Genomic DNA, 17245 nt, shown 5'->3' on the forward strand with positions numbered 1-17245 from the left:
TGGAAATGGAATGCCAAGAACACATCTGCAGATAGTGAGGCTCTGCTCCCCCCTTCAAGGACATGCTGCACAAGTGTTTGAATGATCCAGACAGTTCCCATAACAAATGGAGCATAGGTGATTGGACAGTGCAATGGACTAAGGGGACCGGCCAAAGGGGGAATTCATGTTTAATTATAAGGACCTTGGAGCAGGAAATTCAGAACTGGTTTTGCTTCTTTTGTGCCAATGTAGCGTATTCAATGAAAGTATTACTTTTGGGAAGAACAATGCCCAGAGGTTCCTTTCTTGGATTTGCTAGCTGGACATCTGACAATATGTTTAAGATTCTTAGGCAACTCCAGTTGTACAGTGACTGGGTTAATTACTTTATCAATGGGGAATGGACCCACATATTTAGCACCCAGTTTCTTTAACTGTTGGGTGGACTGCAAATATCTTGTGGAGAGATAAACTCTTATCACCCACTTCAAAATATTTTGGCTTACACATTTTTTGTTGGCTAGATTCTTATGTGCCTGACATGCATCTTCCAGTGCTTTACAAGCAAGTGGCCAAGTATTCTGGACTTGTGTTATCCACTCTGCTAAGAAGGCTATTTGAGGTTTCTCTTAGGGCAGCTCTGGCATATCTACAAAGTTCTGACCAGAGGCCTCCTTAAATGGGGTGTACCTTGTGCTACTCTGTACAGAATTGTTATATGCTACCTCTGCAAAAGGTAAGAAGTTAGTCCAATTATCCTGTTGGTAATTAATGTAGAAGTTGAGGTACTGTTCCAGGACTTCAGGTTTGCCATCACGGCTGCCATGGCCATTTGGAAGGCAAACTCCATCTTCCATGTCCGATTTCACATTGCTGAGGGACCCTGGAAAGGGTTGAAAGTTGCCCTGTAGGGGTGACCAGCAAGGAGGGGATCCTCGCTTGATCATGGGAGGGCGGTAGCCCTTCCATTCAGTCCGGCGCAGCCCTCCAAACCGGTGGATGAAAGACTGGCCATAGAAATATGGCTTGTCACCAGGCTGCAGACAGCCAAAGTCAAACTTACCACCAGGCACCTACAAAGCAGCACAAATGAGACTGGGTGAGATCTGAACCTCTCTTCAATCCTAACTATTTTGTCCACCTGTATAAGCTTCCCAAAGTATTTTTTCCCCTGTGGAGAGAGGGAAGGGAAATTCTATCCCACTGTCAGAATCCATTTATATTCCATTCCTAAACCCCTATCTGTGCAAACCTAAATCTCATCCCCTTACTGGATTCTGCCATTCCCAAGGAGGGGAAGAGAAGATGTTAATTGGCCATCCCTATCCATTAGATAGGGACGCAGTGGCTCAGTGGGTTAGGATGCTGAGCTTGTCGATCAGAAGGTTGGCAGTTTGGTGGGTCGAATCCCGAGTGTCGCGTAGCAGAGTGAGCGCCTGTTACTCGTCCCAGCTTCTGCCAACCTAGCAGTTCGAAAGCACGTAAAAATGCAAGTAGAAAATAGGGACCACTACGGTGGGAAGGTAACAGCGTTCTGTGCACCTTTGGCGTCTAGTCATGCTGGCCACATGACCACGGAGATGTCCTTGGACAAGCGCTGGCTCTTCGGCTTTGAAACGGAGATGAGCACCGGCCCCTAGAGTTGGAAACGACTAGCACACATGTGCGGGGGAACCTTTACCTTTACTTTTATCCATTAGATGCAAGGTTGTTTATTCAGCCTGCCTGGAGGCCATCATCAAAGACCAGGGAAAGAAACTTTGAACTGAGAAGAACAAAGAAAGGGGGGGGGGAATTCTGGTTTGTATCTCCGATTGGAATTTGAAGGGGAAGAAGCAAATGTTGTAAATGCATGGAAGATTCCTTTTCCCACGAAGGGTTTTGACACCTGAAACTTAATTGATCCGGGACTGACCAAATGGACTGAGGGGAGGGTTTTTTACTCAGGGACACTTTAAAAGTATCAATCTGCGACACAGTTTCCAGATCCTGTCTAGATTATCCACTGTCAATCATGTTTTAGTAAAAGTTCCTGTTTAGACAATCCTGTCTCCAAGAGTTCTTCTTTCCTAAGATGTGGATTGGGGTGGGTCCTAATTTAAGAATTTGAAAGCATAATTTTTTTAATTGGTGAATGCATAATCCAGTATTAAAGGGTAGGATAGCTCAAATCATTTAAAGTAATTGCTAACAAATTATTTGTTTAGAAAATCAAAATAGTTTACTCAAAGCGTTGGCAGTTGGGCAATGTGGAGCTCATTCTTAATCTCCGGAATTTGAAATGTATATTATACATGAAATAATATTGTTAACAGAATATTGACATTCTGATTATATTAAGTTGTAAATAATACTAAAATTAATAAGCATATGTCATTCAGATCTTAATTCATAAACAGTGTGGCATCTATCCTGTTTTATGGATATTACTCAGGCATGCCACAGATTTTGAGATAATGCCAGGAGATGCTCAGAAACAAAATTATTTATTTCTCCCTTTTTGTCTTTATATACAGTTGCAGTCCATTCTTTGAAGTTCAGACATTCTTGTGAATCAACATTCCTGTGAAGATGAAGTTGAGGGTTTCAACCAATCATTTTGTTGCATTTTTTTCATTTTTTTATCTGGCAGGTAAGATATATTCTAAATTTTATCAATAATAGCTATTATTTTAACATTTTAACAGGGCTGGAATTGACCCTGTGATCTACTTTCAAGTAAATGTGCAAAGTATTAAAAAGAAAGGCTATAATCCTGTATCAAAATGTTTTGAATATTAACACATGAATGGGTCCATTAGATTCAAAAGCATTCAGATTAATCTCCCTTTCAGAATTGTTCAAATAAAGTTAGAGAAAGAAATAGAATGAATTCAGCCTTGAAGTTTTAATAAATAATTAAATCCGTATAAGAACCAAATTCAACTACTAGAACTCAAAACAATTATTTGTAATCTTGTCCTTATATGATTTGTCCTTTCTCCCACTAGATAAGTTTATTTTCTTTTAGTTGAACTTGGTCAGCATTTTGTATTCCAGGCAGGATTTGTAGGACCAAAGTGTGAATTTGGATACTTTATCTCACGTTGTAATTCAGGAATTATTCAGTCTCAAGCCTTAACCAGCAGTTTTATCATTTCCATTAATTTAAACCTTTTGATTGACTTGGTTTTTTTAAAAAGTCACTTAAGAGGCCTTAAGAGGCCTCTTCCTCTTGTTTCCTTTTTGTTTCATCTCCTGGACTATTCCTAGCAAGTTTAAAAATAATCAGGAGACTGCTTCTATTTTTATAGACAAAATGCAACTGCTTATTCTAAAAAATCCTTTATTCTTCTTTTACTAAAAATAGGTCTGAAATACTCAATTGCTGTTGGAAGTAATGGTGAGTAATGTAGTACTTAGAAATGCCCAGCTTTGTTTTTCTGTAGATTGATGCAAGCATACATTTCAAAGGCATTTGAGGTTCAAACTTTGAAAAATTTGTGCTCGTAATGATGATATAAGTTTGATAAGTAACAATATTGATCATGCATCAAACTAAGCCATAATATAGTTATTGATTTTGGCTTCGTGTATTTTATGAAATAGTCATTGTTGTTTGCAAGCCATGATTTATGGATCAGAGAAAAATCCAATCAATTATTGTTCAACTATTGTTAAGAAACTTGTCCTGTGAAACCAGACTTAAAAAATTTGTAGCATTCTGGCCCAAAACTGAAATTAGCCTTTTTAACAACATCAAAAAACAACCTGAGAAGCAACAATCAAGTAGGATTCCTGCTTAGGAATATTTGTATTTTTTTGTGGCATGTGATCATTTAAGGCTGAATCTTTGCCTCTGATGTCCATGGAAATTTGGCATTTAAATACTACTTTTAGAAATATATTCTTGAATGTTTGATTATATGTAGCAAGGAAGAATCAGCATTCCATTTTCTCAAAGGTGTGATTCAGCCAGTGTCAGGACCCACTTCAATCCCACATCTTAAGAAAGCAGAACTCTTGGAAGCAATTTCTTCCAACAAGAACTTTTATTAAGAGTAGTTGATAGCAGGCATAATAGACAGGATCTGAGATTTCCTGCGCAGAATGATAGGTTAAGCAAGCAAGACCCCACTCAATAGTCCGCCCGGCCAGTGTGGAATGGCCAATGCCCAGGTGTTAGGTCCATCGTGGGAAAAGGGGAGATAACATCAGTCTGTCTCCAGTTCACACAACGATGGTCAGTGGCTCTTCACACCTTCCTCTGAGAGTGTAGAAATAAACCAGGCATGGTTGTTACATCCCTAATTCCTTTGTTCTAGCTGACAGTTTAGGGAGAGAAAGTTCAGAGAGAGATATAATGCGGGAAAGCAAAATGTTACATTGTAGCAGATAGAGGAAGCAGAGGCAATAAACGAACCCAGGGAAAGGTGAGATTTGATTTTGGGTCAGAGGAGATAGATAGAAATGAAATGGAATGGGTTCTGACATCCTGCCCCCCTTAAAAATAGGAGAGATCCACCTGTAGAGAAACAAAACAGGTATAGAGGTTAGTTGGGTTTGTTGGGATATTCTGTATGAAACTTTTTTAACAGTTTGGGTGCTCTAATATGACATACGTGGACCCACACATTCTGTGAGGAGGGAAGGTGTTTCCACGCTACTAGGTATTGGGTCACCCCATGATATTTTCTAGAATCTAGGATTTCTTTTATTTTGAAGTGTTGTTCTCCTTCAACCATGATTGGAGTTGGTGGTGGGGATTTTTGGCCGTAAGAGCGACCGTTGTTCTCGTTTCAGAAGGCTGCACTGAAAGATTGGGTGTATTTGTCTGAGGTTCTTTGGTAATTCTAATTCTACTGTCACTGGGTTTATGATTCTTTTAATAGGAAAAGGTCCTATATATTTTGGACCAGGTTTTTTAGAGGTTTGTAGAGATTTTAGGTATTTTGCAGACAAACATACCATTTCTCCTACAGTAAATGGTTTAGGTTTGGCTCTTTTTTTATCTGCTTGTGTTTTGTGTGCTTGTCTTGCTTCATCTAAGGCAGGGGTAGGCAACCTGAATTGGTGAAAGAGCCACTTGGAACTGGTTCTCTCACTAAAAAAAACCCTGGGAGCCGCAAAATACGCATGCGCATGCGCACATGCGCAGAACAGGATTTGACTAAAGTGGAGCTTACCTAAGCGAGTCATACACCGGAGAGGAAGCCGAGCAAATTTTCCCCGCCTTGCCAGGCAGGCAAACGGAGGCTTCACACACGCACACACACACACACACAAACACGAGGAAAAGGTGCAGAGCAAATTTCCCCCTCCATCCCCAGAGGCGGAACAAAGCAGAGAGGCGAAGAACGTGGAAGAAAAGGAAGGAAAGAAAGAAGATATAACCTTCAGCAAAGCAGCTTCCATGCAGAAGAAACACATTTGCACTTATGTGAGCAGGCATTATCCCCCCACAAGCAGCTCCCCCTCCCCCCAGCCTCCCCTGAGCCAAAAAACTCACCCTGCCTTAATTGCAGGCAAAACCTGCAGGAAGCCCAACCAGCCCATGCAGATGCGTTGCCTGCTCGCCTTTCCAAGGCACTCCAGCCCAGATTCTTTGCTCCCTTTTAGCTGGACAACCTTTAAAATTGGCTCCCCCCTCCTTCTCCAAGGCAAGCTGCTCTCCTCTCCATCCTGCGCCCCCACTCCCAAAGAGTTTGGCTGGCAGTTTGTCAATCGCAGCTCTTCCTCCTCCTCATCCCCCTCCCCAATCCGGCTTCAGCACAGAGTTTTTGCCTGAAGAAGAAATGGGGTGCTCCCCCCCTCTTCCCATCACTTCTTTGGTGCGTGTTTATCACTGCAGTTGATAAATTAGTATTCAGGTTGTTAAGTGAATCTGGTTTCCCCTTGTGACGGGTAGGTAGCCTTGGCTGTTTTATGAGTCCTGGGCTTAAACTCCCAGAATTCCTGAGCCAGCATGGAAACCTCTCCATTTCTCCTCAGCATGGCTGGCTCAGGAATTCTGGGAGTTGAAGTCCACAAGTCATAAAAGAGCCAAGGTTGCCTACCCGAGTCCTTGGGGCTGGCAGCCCCACCTGCACCTCCTTACCCAGGTTCTTAAGGTAAAATCCTTTTTAAAAAGCCAGCTTTGCACACAGGTGGCTGTGAGCAGCTCCAAGACCGTTTCCCCTCAGCTGCTTGGGAAAAAGTAAATGCCCCTCCCATTTGGTGACTGTTATTATTCATTTATAAGCAAAAGAGGGAAGAAAAACAGAAAAATTGAAGAGATAAAAAGGGGGGAAAAACAAAATACACCTTTGAAAATCTGAAAAGGAGGGGATGGGGAAGGGGTTTTTTGAAGGATTCCGAGGGCGGGGGAGGGGGGTGCAGACAGAGAAGAATGGGGAGACACCAAGAAGGGGAGATGAGAGAGAGAGAGAGAGAGAGAGAGAGAGAGAGAGAGGGGGGGGAAGGGGGGAAAACACCCAAATATCCCCACGGAACCTTTTTACAGATCAAGGAGGGGGCGGGGGGGCTGGGAAAAAGAGGAAGAAATATACACCATGCGGGCCTCCCACCCACATGCTGGCCTGTGCGCCTCTCCGGTCTATGTACAACGTACGTGCGCGCGTGCGCACACACACATACAGAGATCCCGTGTCAGCTGCCAGGACTACCCAAAGCCATCCAGCCGAGCCTCGCAGCCTGATCCAAGAGCAGAGGGTGAGAAGGAGGAGAAAGAGGGAGGGAAGAAGCCAAGGGTCTTCCTGCCCCCCTCCCGAAGCTCACCAAGCAAGAGAAGCTGCAATTCGATCTCTTGGAGGGGCGGGGGGGGAGAGGAGGAGCTCCCCCTGCAGAGTCTGAAACATTTATTAGAGGGTTGCACAATCTGTGTGAAATATAAAGTCCCTTATAAAATACTCGGTTTGCAGCTCTCTAGAAATCCCGTTACCAACTCAGACCACAATCCCAAACAAGGATAAGCTCTCTGCAATAATAGTGGTAACTTGCTCGTAAGGTCTGCTCTAGAAGTTTCACAAGATAGGAATTTTATAGCTATGGAAACACTTGAAAACTGGACCTAATAAAAATATCAATCACATAACATTTAGATTTAAAATGTTAAGAAGTAGGTCCAGTGACCCAAAATACCAATGGAAAAGCTTTTAAGAATAAATGTGCTTTAGCTATACAACTAAATATAACAATAAACAGAAGGGAGGAATTAAAAGTAGTAAAGTCAGCTCAAGATCGGCTCCAAATATACATACAAATTTAATACAGTAATTGCACAAAATGAAAAAGCAATGTTAGCTGCTTATGATTATCAAAGTTAAAGTTACATGCTTCACAAATGAAGTTTAAATAAAACCCTTAAAATTTGGATATGTCTTTTTTGCTTCCTTAGTGGAAAACCAAGTGCAGAACATTTTTATGAAGCTAGAAACTAATGTGCAAACTAGAGATTAATGTATTAGTTTTTGTGAAAGAGTCAAGTAATGATTCGGTTACATGTTTATGGAGGAACTGTTTCAAGCCTCGCAGAGAGAAGGGGAGGAAAATCGCCGCTTCCTTCTCCCTGCCGGGGCTGCTAGCCACGACAAGGAGAAGGGGGAAAAAACGGCCCTTCCTTCTCCCTGCCGGGGCTGCTACCCACGGCAAGAAGGAGGGGGGAAAATGCTGCTTCCTTCTCCCTGCCAAGGCTGCTAGCCAGGGCAAGAAGAAGGGGAGGGAAAAATGGCCCTTCCTTCTCCCTGCCGGGGCTGCTAGCCACGGCAAAGAGAACGGGGGAAAAACGCCACTTCCTTCTCCCTGCCGGGGCTGCTAGCCATGGCAAGGAGAAGGGGGAAAAAAACGCCCCTTCCTTCTCCCTGCCGGAGCTGCTAGCCAGGGCAAGGAGAAGGGGAGGGGAAAACACCCCTTCCTTCTCCCTGCCAGGGCTGCTAACCACGGCAAGGAGAAGGGGGGGAAATTGCCCCTTCCTTCTCCCTGCCGGGGCTGCTAGCCACAGCAAGGAGAAGGGGAGGAAAAACGCCCCTTCCTTCTCCCCGTCGGGGCTGCTAGCCTCGAGGAGGAGAAGGAAGGGGGGGAAAAACGAGCCTTCTCCCATGGCGAGGAGAAGGGCGGGAAAAACCCCACCCTACTCACCTTTTTAGTTTTCCCGTCTCTTCCTCCACTCTGCCAAGTGCAGTTAAAAAAACAAAGAGGTTTGTGGGTAGTCCCACAAACGGTTTGTCCCACAAACCAACCAATCAATTTAAACTTTTCAAGTTTTTTTTGTGAGAAGTTTAAATTGATTAAATTTTTTTAGTGCCACTTTTTTTTTAAAAAAAAAAAAATAAGGAGGAGGCCTGGGAGCCGCATGGGACAGCTCAAAGAGCCGCATGCGGCTCCAGAGCCGCAGGTTGCCGACCTGTGATCTAAGGCTTTCCTAACCACTAGCCAGGTGTTTTGTAACTGGGATATCCACTCTTTCAGTGATGGGATTGCTGGTTCATTTGGGGTTCTGGTATAGGGTTGAAACTTTGGCCTGTGCTGGAGTGGACTGCATTGTTGTAGGCAAAAGGAAGTACGACTGTCCAATTCATTTGCTGATAATTAATAAAGCACCTTAAATATTGCTCAAGTACTGAGTTCGAATGTTCAGTCGATCCATTAGTCTGAGGATGATGACTAGATGACAGTCTTTGGGTGGTTCCTAGGAGGGGCAGAAATTATTTCCAAAACTCTGATATGAATTGCACCCCCCTATCTGACATGATGCATTGGGGTGCCCCATGCAGTCTGTAGATGTGCTGCACGAATAGTTTTATTAAAGCTTTTGCAGTGGGGATTTTTTGGCAAGGGATAAAATGCATTGTCATCTGTAACCACCCAGATGACAGTGTTTCCATTGCTTTCTGGTAACTCCACTATGAAATCCATAGATATTTCTTTCCATGGAGCCAAGGGATTCACCACTGGTTGCAGCAGTCCAGGAAATTTCCCTTGCAACCTGCACAAGTTGGGCAGCTGGCCATGTAGCTTTCTATGTCCTTTTTCATGGATGGGCACCAAAATTGTCTTTTGACTAAATGTAGTGTTTTTACAAATATGAAGTGCCCTGCTGATTTTGTATCATGGCACAGCTACATGAAGGTGACTCTCTGGGTGTTTGGTATATATAACTTCTCCCCCACCTATGGCAGTCCGTCTTTAATCATGCACACATGTTTATTCTTCTGGAACCACTCATCTGTTTCTAAGGTTTTCCAGAATTCAATTCGGGTTTAGCTACCCAGTTGTGGCTTTACCTTAGCTTGGGCCCTGGTGGTTACTGGTGCTGCTAATTGTGATTCGGGCATGAGTGGTTTAGAATTGATGGTTCGCGTGCTGTTATATTGGGGCATGTGAGACGGCATCTGCCAGGAAGTTTCCCCCCCCCCCCCGGCAAGTGTTTGAGCATAAAGCGGAATTGGTGAAAGTCCTGGGACCAGCGGGCTTGCTTAGGGGTGAGTTTCCTGGGCATTTTTAGTACTTCCAAATTTTTGTGATCTGTCCAGACCTGAAAATGGATTTTGTTCCCTTTGAGGAAGTGGCGCCACGTGAGCAACGACCATCTCACAACATACGCTTCCTTCTCCCACACTGTCCAGCATTGCTCTGTTTCAGAGAATTTTCTGGATGTGTACGCACATGGTTGCAGTGCCCCTTCATCATTTTCTTGTAATAGTACAGCCCCCACTGCCACATTGCTTGCGTCTGCCTGTATTATGAAAGATTTATCTAGATCCGAGTGCCTCAGTATGGGTTCGGCAGAAGAGTGTTTTTAATCTTTCGAACGCCACTTGGCATTCCATTTTCCATTTTAGTGGCTGGCTGGGTTTCACTGAGGTTTCCCACCTCATTTTTAACAAGTTCGTGATGGGCAGGGCTATCTGGGCAAATGAAGGGATGAATTGGCGGTAAAAAATTGCGAAGCGCAGGAAGCTTTGCAATTGCTTCCTTGTGTTAGGTGGTGCCCATTCTAATACTGCCCTGACCTTCTTGGGGTCCACTTTGATGCCCTGTGGGGATATGAGATAACCCAGATAGTCTATTTATTCCTGGTGGAATTTACATTTCGATAGTTTGGCATATAGGTGGGCAGCTTGCAGCTTCTTTAAAACCGCTCTGACCAGTTTGACATGCTCCTCTTTGGACTCAGTGAAGATAAGGATGTCATCTAAATAAACCAGGACCCCCTTCAATAGGTGCTCCCTATTGATTAATTGCATTAATACTGTGGGGGCCCTTGTAGTCCAAATGGCAAAACTTTGAATTGGTACCACCCCATCGGGCAATTAAATGCAGTTTTCCATTCATCCCCTTCCTTCATCCTAATGTGGTAGTATGCTTCCCTTAGGTCTAGTTTGGTGAAAATTCTTCCTTTCAATAGGTGGGATAACGTGTCCTTCATGAGGGATAGGGGGTACAGGTTGCTTTCACTGATTGCATTCAGGTCGCGGTAATCCATGCACAAGCGCAAAGTGCTGTCCTTTTCTCTGAAAAGGACTGGGGTGGCTACTTTGGGCTTGGCATGTTCGATAAATCCCCTTTCTAGATTTTTGTTTATGAATCTTTTCATCTCCTCCTGCTATTTAGGGCTCATGGAGTACAATCTGGGCTTTGAGAGTTTTGCCCCAGGTTTGATTTCTGTGGTACAGTCCATGGGTCGGTGAGGAGGGAACTCATCTGCCCGTTCCTCACTGAAAACTTCAGCAAGGTCTCGGTATTCCTCTGGTATTTGGGGTAACCCCTTTTCCTCTCCCATTGATGCTTTCTCCACTCCTGGGTTTGGTAGGGCTCCTTGGGGTGTCGAGTTTGCATGGTCCCCTTTCAGGAATCTGAGCTCAGCTGTTCTCCAATCTACCCAGGGGTTCCACTTCTTTAGCCACACCAGCCCTAGGATCACTGGGCATTCCATGCCTGGGGTTACTACAAATGTTATATTTTCCTCATGGTCCCTGAGAGATAAGTGGATTGGTAAAGTGGCTAGGGTAGCTGGCATCCCCCTGCTATGGACCCATATAGCTGACCGAACGAGATTGGCTGTTTCAGACTCCTCACTGGGATGCCCAAGTTCCCCACTAACATCAGGCTAATGAGGCAGCGGGTGCAGCCAAAGTCTATTAGGGCTTTCACTTTGACAGCTTCAGGCATGGAGGGGGCTAATATAGTCACTGTCTTGGGGATGGGTGTGATGGGTCCACTTACCAGGGGTTCACCCTCCAAATTGTCCAAGGAATCTACCCCTGCAGTGTAGGCCGGAGTTCCCTGCCCACGCCTTGCAGAGGGTGGGAACTCTACAGCCTCTGTTGCCTTCATGGCAGGTTCTTGTGGGCTGGCTGGGGACTTCCTGACTTTCTGGCCAGTGATCGATCTGGTTTGTGTTGAGGGGATTTCAAGCATCACTCTATGCCATGATGTCCCTCTCTCCCACATTTGAAACAGCCTGTTGACTTCTTGGCTGTGACCGGTGGTTTTGCTGGTTCATGTGACGGTTTAGGGGGTGAGCGGCCCCATGGTTTTCCTTGGCGGTGCCTCTTCAGTAGGTCGATCTCTGCTTCCTCTGCCAGGACGTTCCATTCGTATAGTCGGCGTGGGTTCCCTCAGGGTAGGGAAGCATCGTACAGGTCATAGTTTAGGCCATCCTTGAAGTGGCTAAGTAGGATGTCTTCCAGCCAGTTCAGTTTGCTTGCGATGGCCCGGAATTCTTGCGTATATTCGGCTACCAGGTGTCTGCCTTGCTTCGCTGTTTTGATCTTCTCACGGGCTTTTTGGTCAGCCAGGGGGTCCTTGAATCACCTTCTCAGTGAGGACATGAAGTGGTTGAAGTTGTGGAGCTCTGAGGCATTGGAATCATGAAGGTCCACCATCCAGTCTTCGGCCACCCCTTCCATAGTCGATTGCTCGATAGGGATATGGGCTTTGTTGTTGGGGATGTCTCATCCATATTCTTCCATGTAGCTGAGGACTTGGGTTAGGAAGAACCCCAAGCATCGTGATACTCCCCCGAATTTCACGTCCTGCAGCGGGAATCTTTGGATGGATCGGTGCCTTCATCGTCGTCAGTAGCTGCTGGTTGGCGGGAAGTGGGGGCTGCCGAAGTGGTAGCTGCTGTCTTGGTGGTCTCGGCGGACGTCCCCAGGACTTCAGCTTCTGACTCCCCCTCAGTGTCTCTCTGGCTGCAGCCCAAGGTAATGGTGCAGCCGCAGGGTTCAGGTTTTTCATCCCCGAGAGAGCCGAGGGTTCTTTTCATCAGGTCAATAGCTTTCCCTAGGATCCAATTTGAGTGCTCCGTGTGATCTCCTTCCATTTCACTAAGGTGAAGCAATCTCTCCATTTCTTGCTTCCATCTGGGTTGGTGGCTGCTTTGTCTCAGGGTTACTTTTCTCGATCTCTTCTCCCACTCGTCTTTCTTTCCAACACCTATCCACCACTAAGGTTTATGGCTGCGCATTTCCACCACTTCTTCCGAGGAGTAGGATGTCTCAGATCCCAACAGCTGGCAGGGTCCCATCTGAAGGGAGGGCTCCCCCTTTGCGGTGGGTTCTTCCTTCCCTGCCCCGTTGTCCGACATTGTGGATTTTGCAAAATCCACCGGTGAGAGTCTATCTTCCAGGTTAACTATTACTGCAGATCCTGTCTAATGTCAGGATCCACTTCAATCCCACATCTTAAGAAAGCAGAACTCTTGGAAGCGATTTCTTCCAACAGAAACTTTTATTAAGAGTAGTTGATAGCAGGCATAATAGACAGGATCTGAGATTTCCCATTGTTCTGTACCAGCCTGCTACCGGCCTTGCAGAAAAGGCAACCCCTTTACAGACAGCAAGAGGCTGGAATACGTCTGCCAAATTTATTACAAAAACAAACAAGACATGAACCAAGATACCGGAGCTTTGAAACACTATCTGAGCGGTTGCTTTCAGCAAACCAGCCCTCCCCACACAAGTCCTTTATAAAGAGTTCAGGGCGTGGCTTCTCTCTCCCTCCTTCTGAGAAGCCCCATTGCCTTCCTCTGTTTACTCCTACTTGACTGCCTCCTGCGTCGGGCGTCCTTGAACAGGGCCAGCTGTGGGTCATCTTCATCCACGCTGTCAGGCTCACACAGCTGGGTCTCCACCAGGTGGGAGGGGCCTGGTTGGGGGCTCTGCGGAGCCTCAAAGCCATCATCAGCAAGTTCTTCAACACCCCCCTCCTCCCCCTCATCTGAGTCATCCGACCCAACTGCCGAACCCACAGGCTGACCCTGAATCACAACACCCATGCAGAATGATAGGTTAAGGCAGGGGTGTCAAACTCAATTTCATTGAGGGCCGCATCAGCATTGCAGTTTCCCTTGGTGGGCCGGGTGGGTGTGGCCTACTGGGTGGGCATGGCCAGCTCTACATCATTCGCATCAAGGGTGCCAATGGGGGCCTGGACAGGAGTGGGACAGATCTGACGGTCTCTGGCAGAAGAAGATGGGACCGGGGCAAGTGCCAAGGCATGATCCACTGGAGGAGCCTCACTGTTTCTCTCAGGCCATGTGGGGGGGGATTGGACGGTGGCACGGAGGTCAAATGCCCAGCCCAGCCATCAAGTACCCACGGCACTAAGCCCAGCCCCACTTCCCCAAGGTGGCGCCCAGCTACACTTACCTCCTCCTCAAGGCTGTTGCTGCTGTGCTTGCTCTCCTTAGCCAGGTTGCTCATGATGGGTACAAGGGCAAAGTCAAGAGGGAGGCCCACTACCTCTCCATGTGCAGAGACCTGGCTTTGTATCCAAAGTTTCCTTAGCAATAGGATGGGAGACCCCCCCACGAGGTCAGAAGAAGGGGGCAAAGGGATGGTGAAAGGGCAGCAGGGCACGACTAAGGCAGAACTTCCCTCAGACCCTCCCTCTCCTTCCTTCCCTTCTTCCTTCCTTCCTTCCAAGAACAGAGTGGTAGGAAAATATTTGAGATGAGGGAGGGAGAAAAACAGGCAAGAAACGCAGCTGGGGAAGTGTCATCCTTCGTGAGGCATGGCCCTCGCCTACTTCACATATTCAGCTTGGTGGACACTGGGAGAGGGGATGCCATGAGCAGCATGAGAGTCGATGTTACCTGCACAATGATGCCCAGCCCCCAGCCTGCCCGGTTTTGGCAGGCAGTGGGGCACTTTCCTGATAGTACCGAGAGGCTGAGCACGAATGTGAAGAGAAGCGCAACGCTGCCCAGGCCCTAGCCTCCCAAAGTAGGCAGGGTCATATGTGGCCACTTCCAGGCGATGGTGCATTTCTTAATTTTTCACAAAGGGTGATACCTCCACAGCGTGCGCCCAGGGGGCAGTGCCGATGCGGCATGGGCCGGTCCCTCACTGTTTCCAGACGGCCTTGTGGAGCTAAGACTGAATGTATTTCAGCATAGATGACCACCATGAAATTGTACATTGGCTCCCAGCTGGCCTGGGCCAGGGCCAAGGCAGTGGGGGCCATTCGTTCATTGTTTCCAGGATGGCTTCACGGGCCACATGAAATCATTTTGCGGGCCGGATCCGGCCCCCGGGCCTTGTGTTTGACATGTCTGGGTTAAGGTATCCCCCAAGCAAGATCCCATCCCATAGTCCACCTGGCCAGTGTGGAACGGCCAATCCCCAGGTGTTAGTTCCATTGTGGGAAAAGGAGAAATAACATTGGTCTGTCTCCAGTTCATGCAGCGATGGTCAGCAGCTCTTCATACCTTCATCTGAGAGTGTAGAAATAAACCCGGCATGGAGGTTATATTCCTTATTCCCTCCCTTGTTCTAGCTGACAGTTTAGGGAGAGAAAGTTCAGAGAGAGATATAACATGGGAAAGCAAAATGTTACATTGTAGCAGATAGAGGAATCAGAGGCAATAAACCCGCGGCGCGTCTCCCCTCTCCCTTGGGAGGATGGCAGAACCCAGGGAAAGGTGAGATTTGATTTTGGGTCAGAGGGGATAAATAGAAATGGAATGGAATGGGTTCTGACAGCCAGTATTAAATATTTTTTTAATTGAAAAGTTTTACAATACATTTTAAGCATAAACTCCTTCCCTCCCCTCCCCCCAACCTCCCCTCCCTCCCCCTCCCCCCAAAATTTCACTCCCTCCCCCTCCCCCCCGACTTCCCAGAGCTGAATACAGGGTATTGCCTCTAACAAACTTGAGCTAAAATATGCTAACCATCTATAAATACACTTTAAATCCTATCACACTTTAACTCCACTTGAACATAACTAAATAATAATACATCTTATAATTCTAATACTCATTCATATGCTAAGTGAAATTTTTTAGTCCCATATTTATTCTGAATATAATCGATCCATCTTCTCTTTTTTATTAAAAAATTTAAATTTTATTAAACAAATTTTAAATAAAAAAACAAGAACATTATTACAAAGTACTAAAAAGTGCATCAAATAGAAAAACACCAAAACATCCTAGACACCAAAAAAACAAAAACAACAACATTAGACAGGACCGGGGAGTGTAGTACTACCCCTAATTTCTTTTTCTAGTACATCCCAGGCTAAGTAACCTTTAATTACCAAATATTAGAAATCTATAATTGTGTATATCTCCAGATTCTATACCTCAAATAATAATACACAATCATCTGGTATTTCCCCCGTTGAGATTAAATATTCTATTTTGTAACCATGAATACCAGGAGTCCCAACTTTTATTGAAAAGTGATTCACTTTTCCCTTTGAGAATATATGTCATTCGATCTGACTCTGCGCATAGTAATACTTTCTCTATTACTTGATAGTCCGTTGGGATTTCCATCGTCTTCCAATATTGCGCATAAATCATACGCGCCGCTGTTGTAATATGTATTACTAGATACCAAACATTTTTTGGTACTTCTTGTGGCTTCATCCCCAAGAGGAAAATAGCTGGGTCCAATTGAAGATCATATCCTGTTATTTGAAATAACCAATTTTTTATATTGGTCCAGTAACACCTAACCTTTGGACAAGTCCACCATTGATGGTAGAAAGTGCCCCTGGCAGAATCACATTTCCAACATTTGTCATTTGCATTGGGAAACATTTTTGAAATTCGTGCGGGAGCTAAGTACCATCTATACAACATTTTGTACGTATTTTCTTTAAATGCCGTTGCTAACGTTAATTTTATATTTTTCTTCCAAATTTGTTCCCACTCTTCTAATTCTATAGTGCGACCAATATTTCTCCCCCAGGCAATCATTATGTCATTTATTGTTCCCCCTTCCATCCCATGGAACAAAAGTAGATTATAGGTCTTAGATAGAAATTTAGCATCACTTCCCCATAAAATCTTGTCTAATTCTTGTGGGATTATATTGATTTCAAATTCCTGCTTATCCCTATTAAACCTTGAGCTTATTTGAGAATACGACCACCAATCCAACTCTATACCCCCAGAATGTAACTCCTCCCTGGATTTAAGATTGCCTCTCAGATCTATGAGATCTTTATACCTATAGTTTCTGTCTAGATTGTGTAACGTTGAATAAGTTACAGCTTCCAAAGGAGTAAACCAGCCAGGTATCTTTGTATAGATCCACCCTCTCACCATACGCCAAGAGTTTATCAATACATCCCTAATATAATGATTAGAGAAAACTTTATATTGACTATCCTTCCTTGGCCAGAGATAGGCATGCCATCCCTGTGTTAAGTTATATCCTTCAATAGTTAACACCCTCCTTCTAGATAACACAACCCAGTCCCTAATCCAAGCCAAGGCAGAGGCATGGTAATACAGCTCCCAATGTGGGAGCCCCAGTCCTCCCCTTGTTTTGTGCTCCTGCAGCGTTCTTCTTTTAATACGCGGCTTTCGATTATTCCATATGAATCTACCAACTATCTGTTCTAGTTTTTTAAAAAAATTCTTATCTAGTTTTGCAGGAGCAGTTTGGAATAGGTATAACCACTTTGGCAAAATATGAGTCTTAATCACTGCGATTCGTCCTAGGATTGAGAGTTGAATGTTTTTCCAGCTGTCTAATTTCTTCTCCATCTCAGTCATCAATTTTTGATAATTTAATTCCTTTATAGATGGACACCTTGAAGATAGCCAAATACCTAAATATTTAACTTTTTTAACTATTTGGATCCCCATCACCTCTTGTAATTGTACCTTGGATTCAGTTCCAATATTCTTTACCAAAAATTTAGTTTTATCTCGATTAATCTTTAAACCTGCTACTTCTCCAAAAGCACTAATTTCCTCCAATAATTTAAGGCCTGATTCCAATGGGTCTTCCAAAATAAAAACTAAGTCATCAGCAAAAGC

The 17245-nt window shown here is 45.0% G+C and overlaps 1 protein-coding gene across 1 annotated transcript in view; it reads left to right on the forward strand.

The window, feature by feature from the left end:
* Positions 1-2553: 2553 nt before the first annotated feature.
* The window catches only part of CNTN1 (contactin 1), a gene marked incomplete at both ends in the record, with an annotated part of 255936 nt that continues 241244 nt past the window's right edge, over positions 2554-17245 (forward strand). The window contains 2 exons of the mRNA XM_081330364.1: positions 2554-2614; positions 3332-3364. Coding sequence (XP_081186490.1) covers positions 2554-2614; positions 3332-3364 — 94 coding nt within the window. The remainder of the gene's footprint in view (positions 2615-3331; positions 3365-17245) is intronic.

Source organism: Vipera berus, assembly GCF_964194415.1.
Source record: "Vipera berus genome assembly, chromosome: 6".
NCBI lineage: Eukaryota > Metazoa > Chordata > Lepidosauria > Squamata > Viperidae > Vipera > Vipera berus.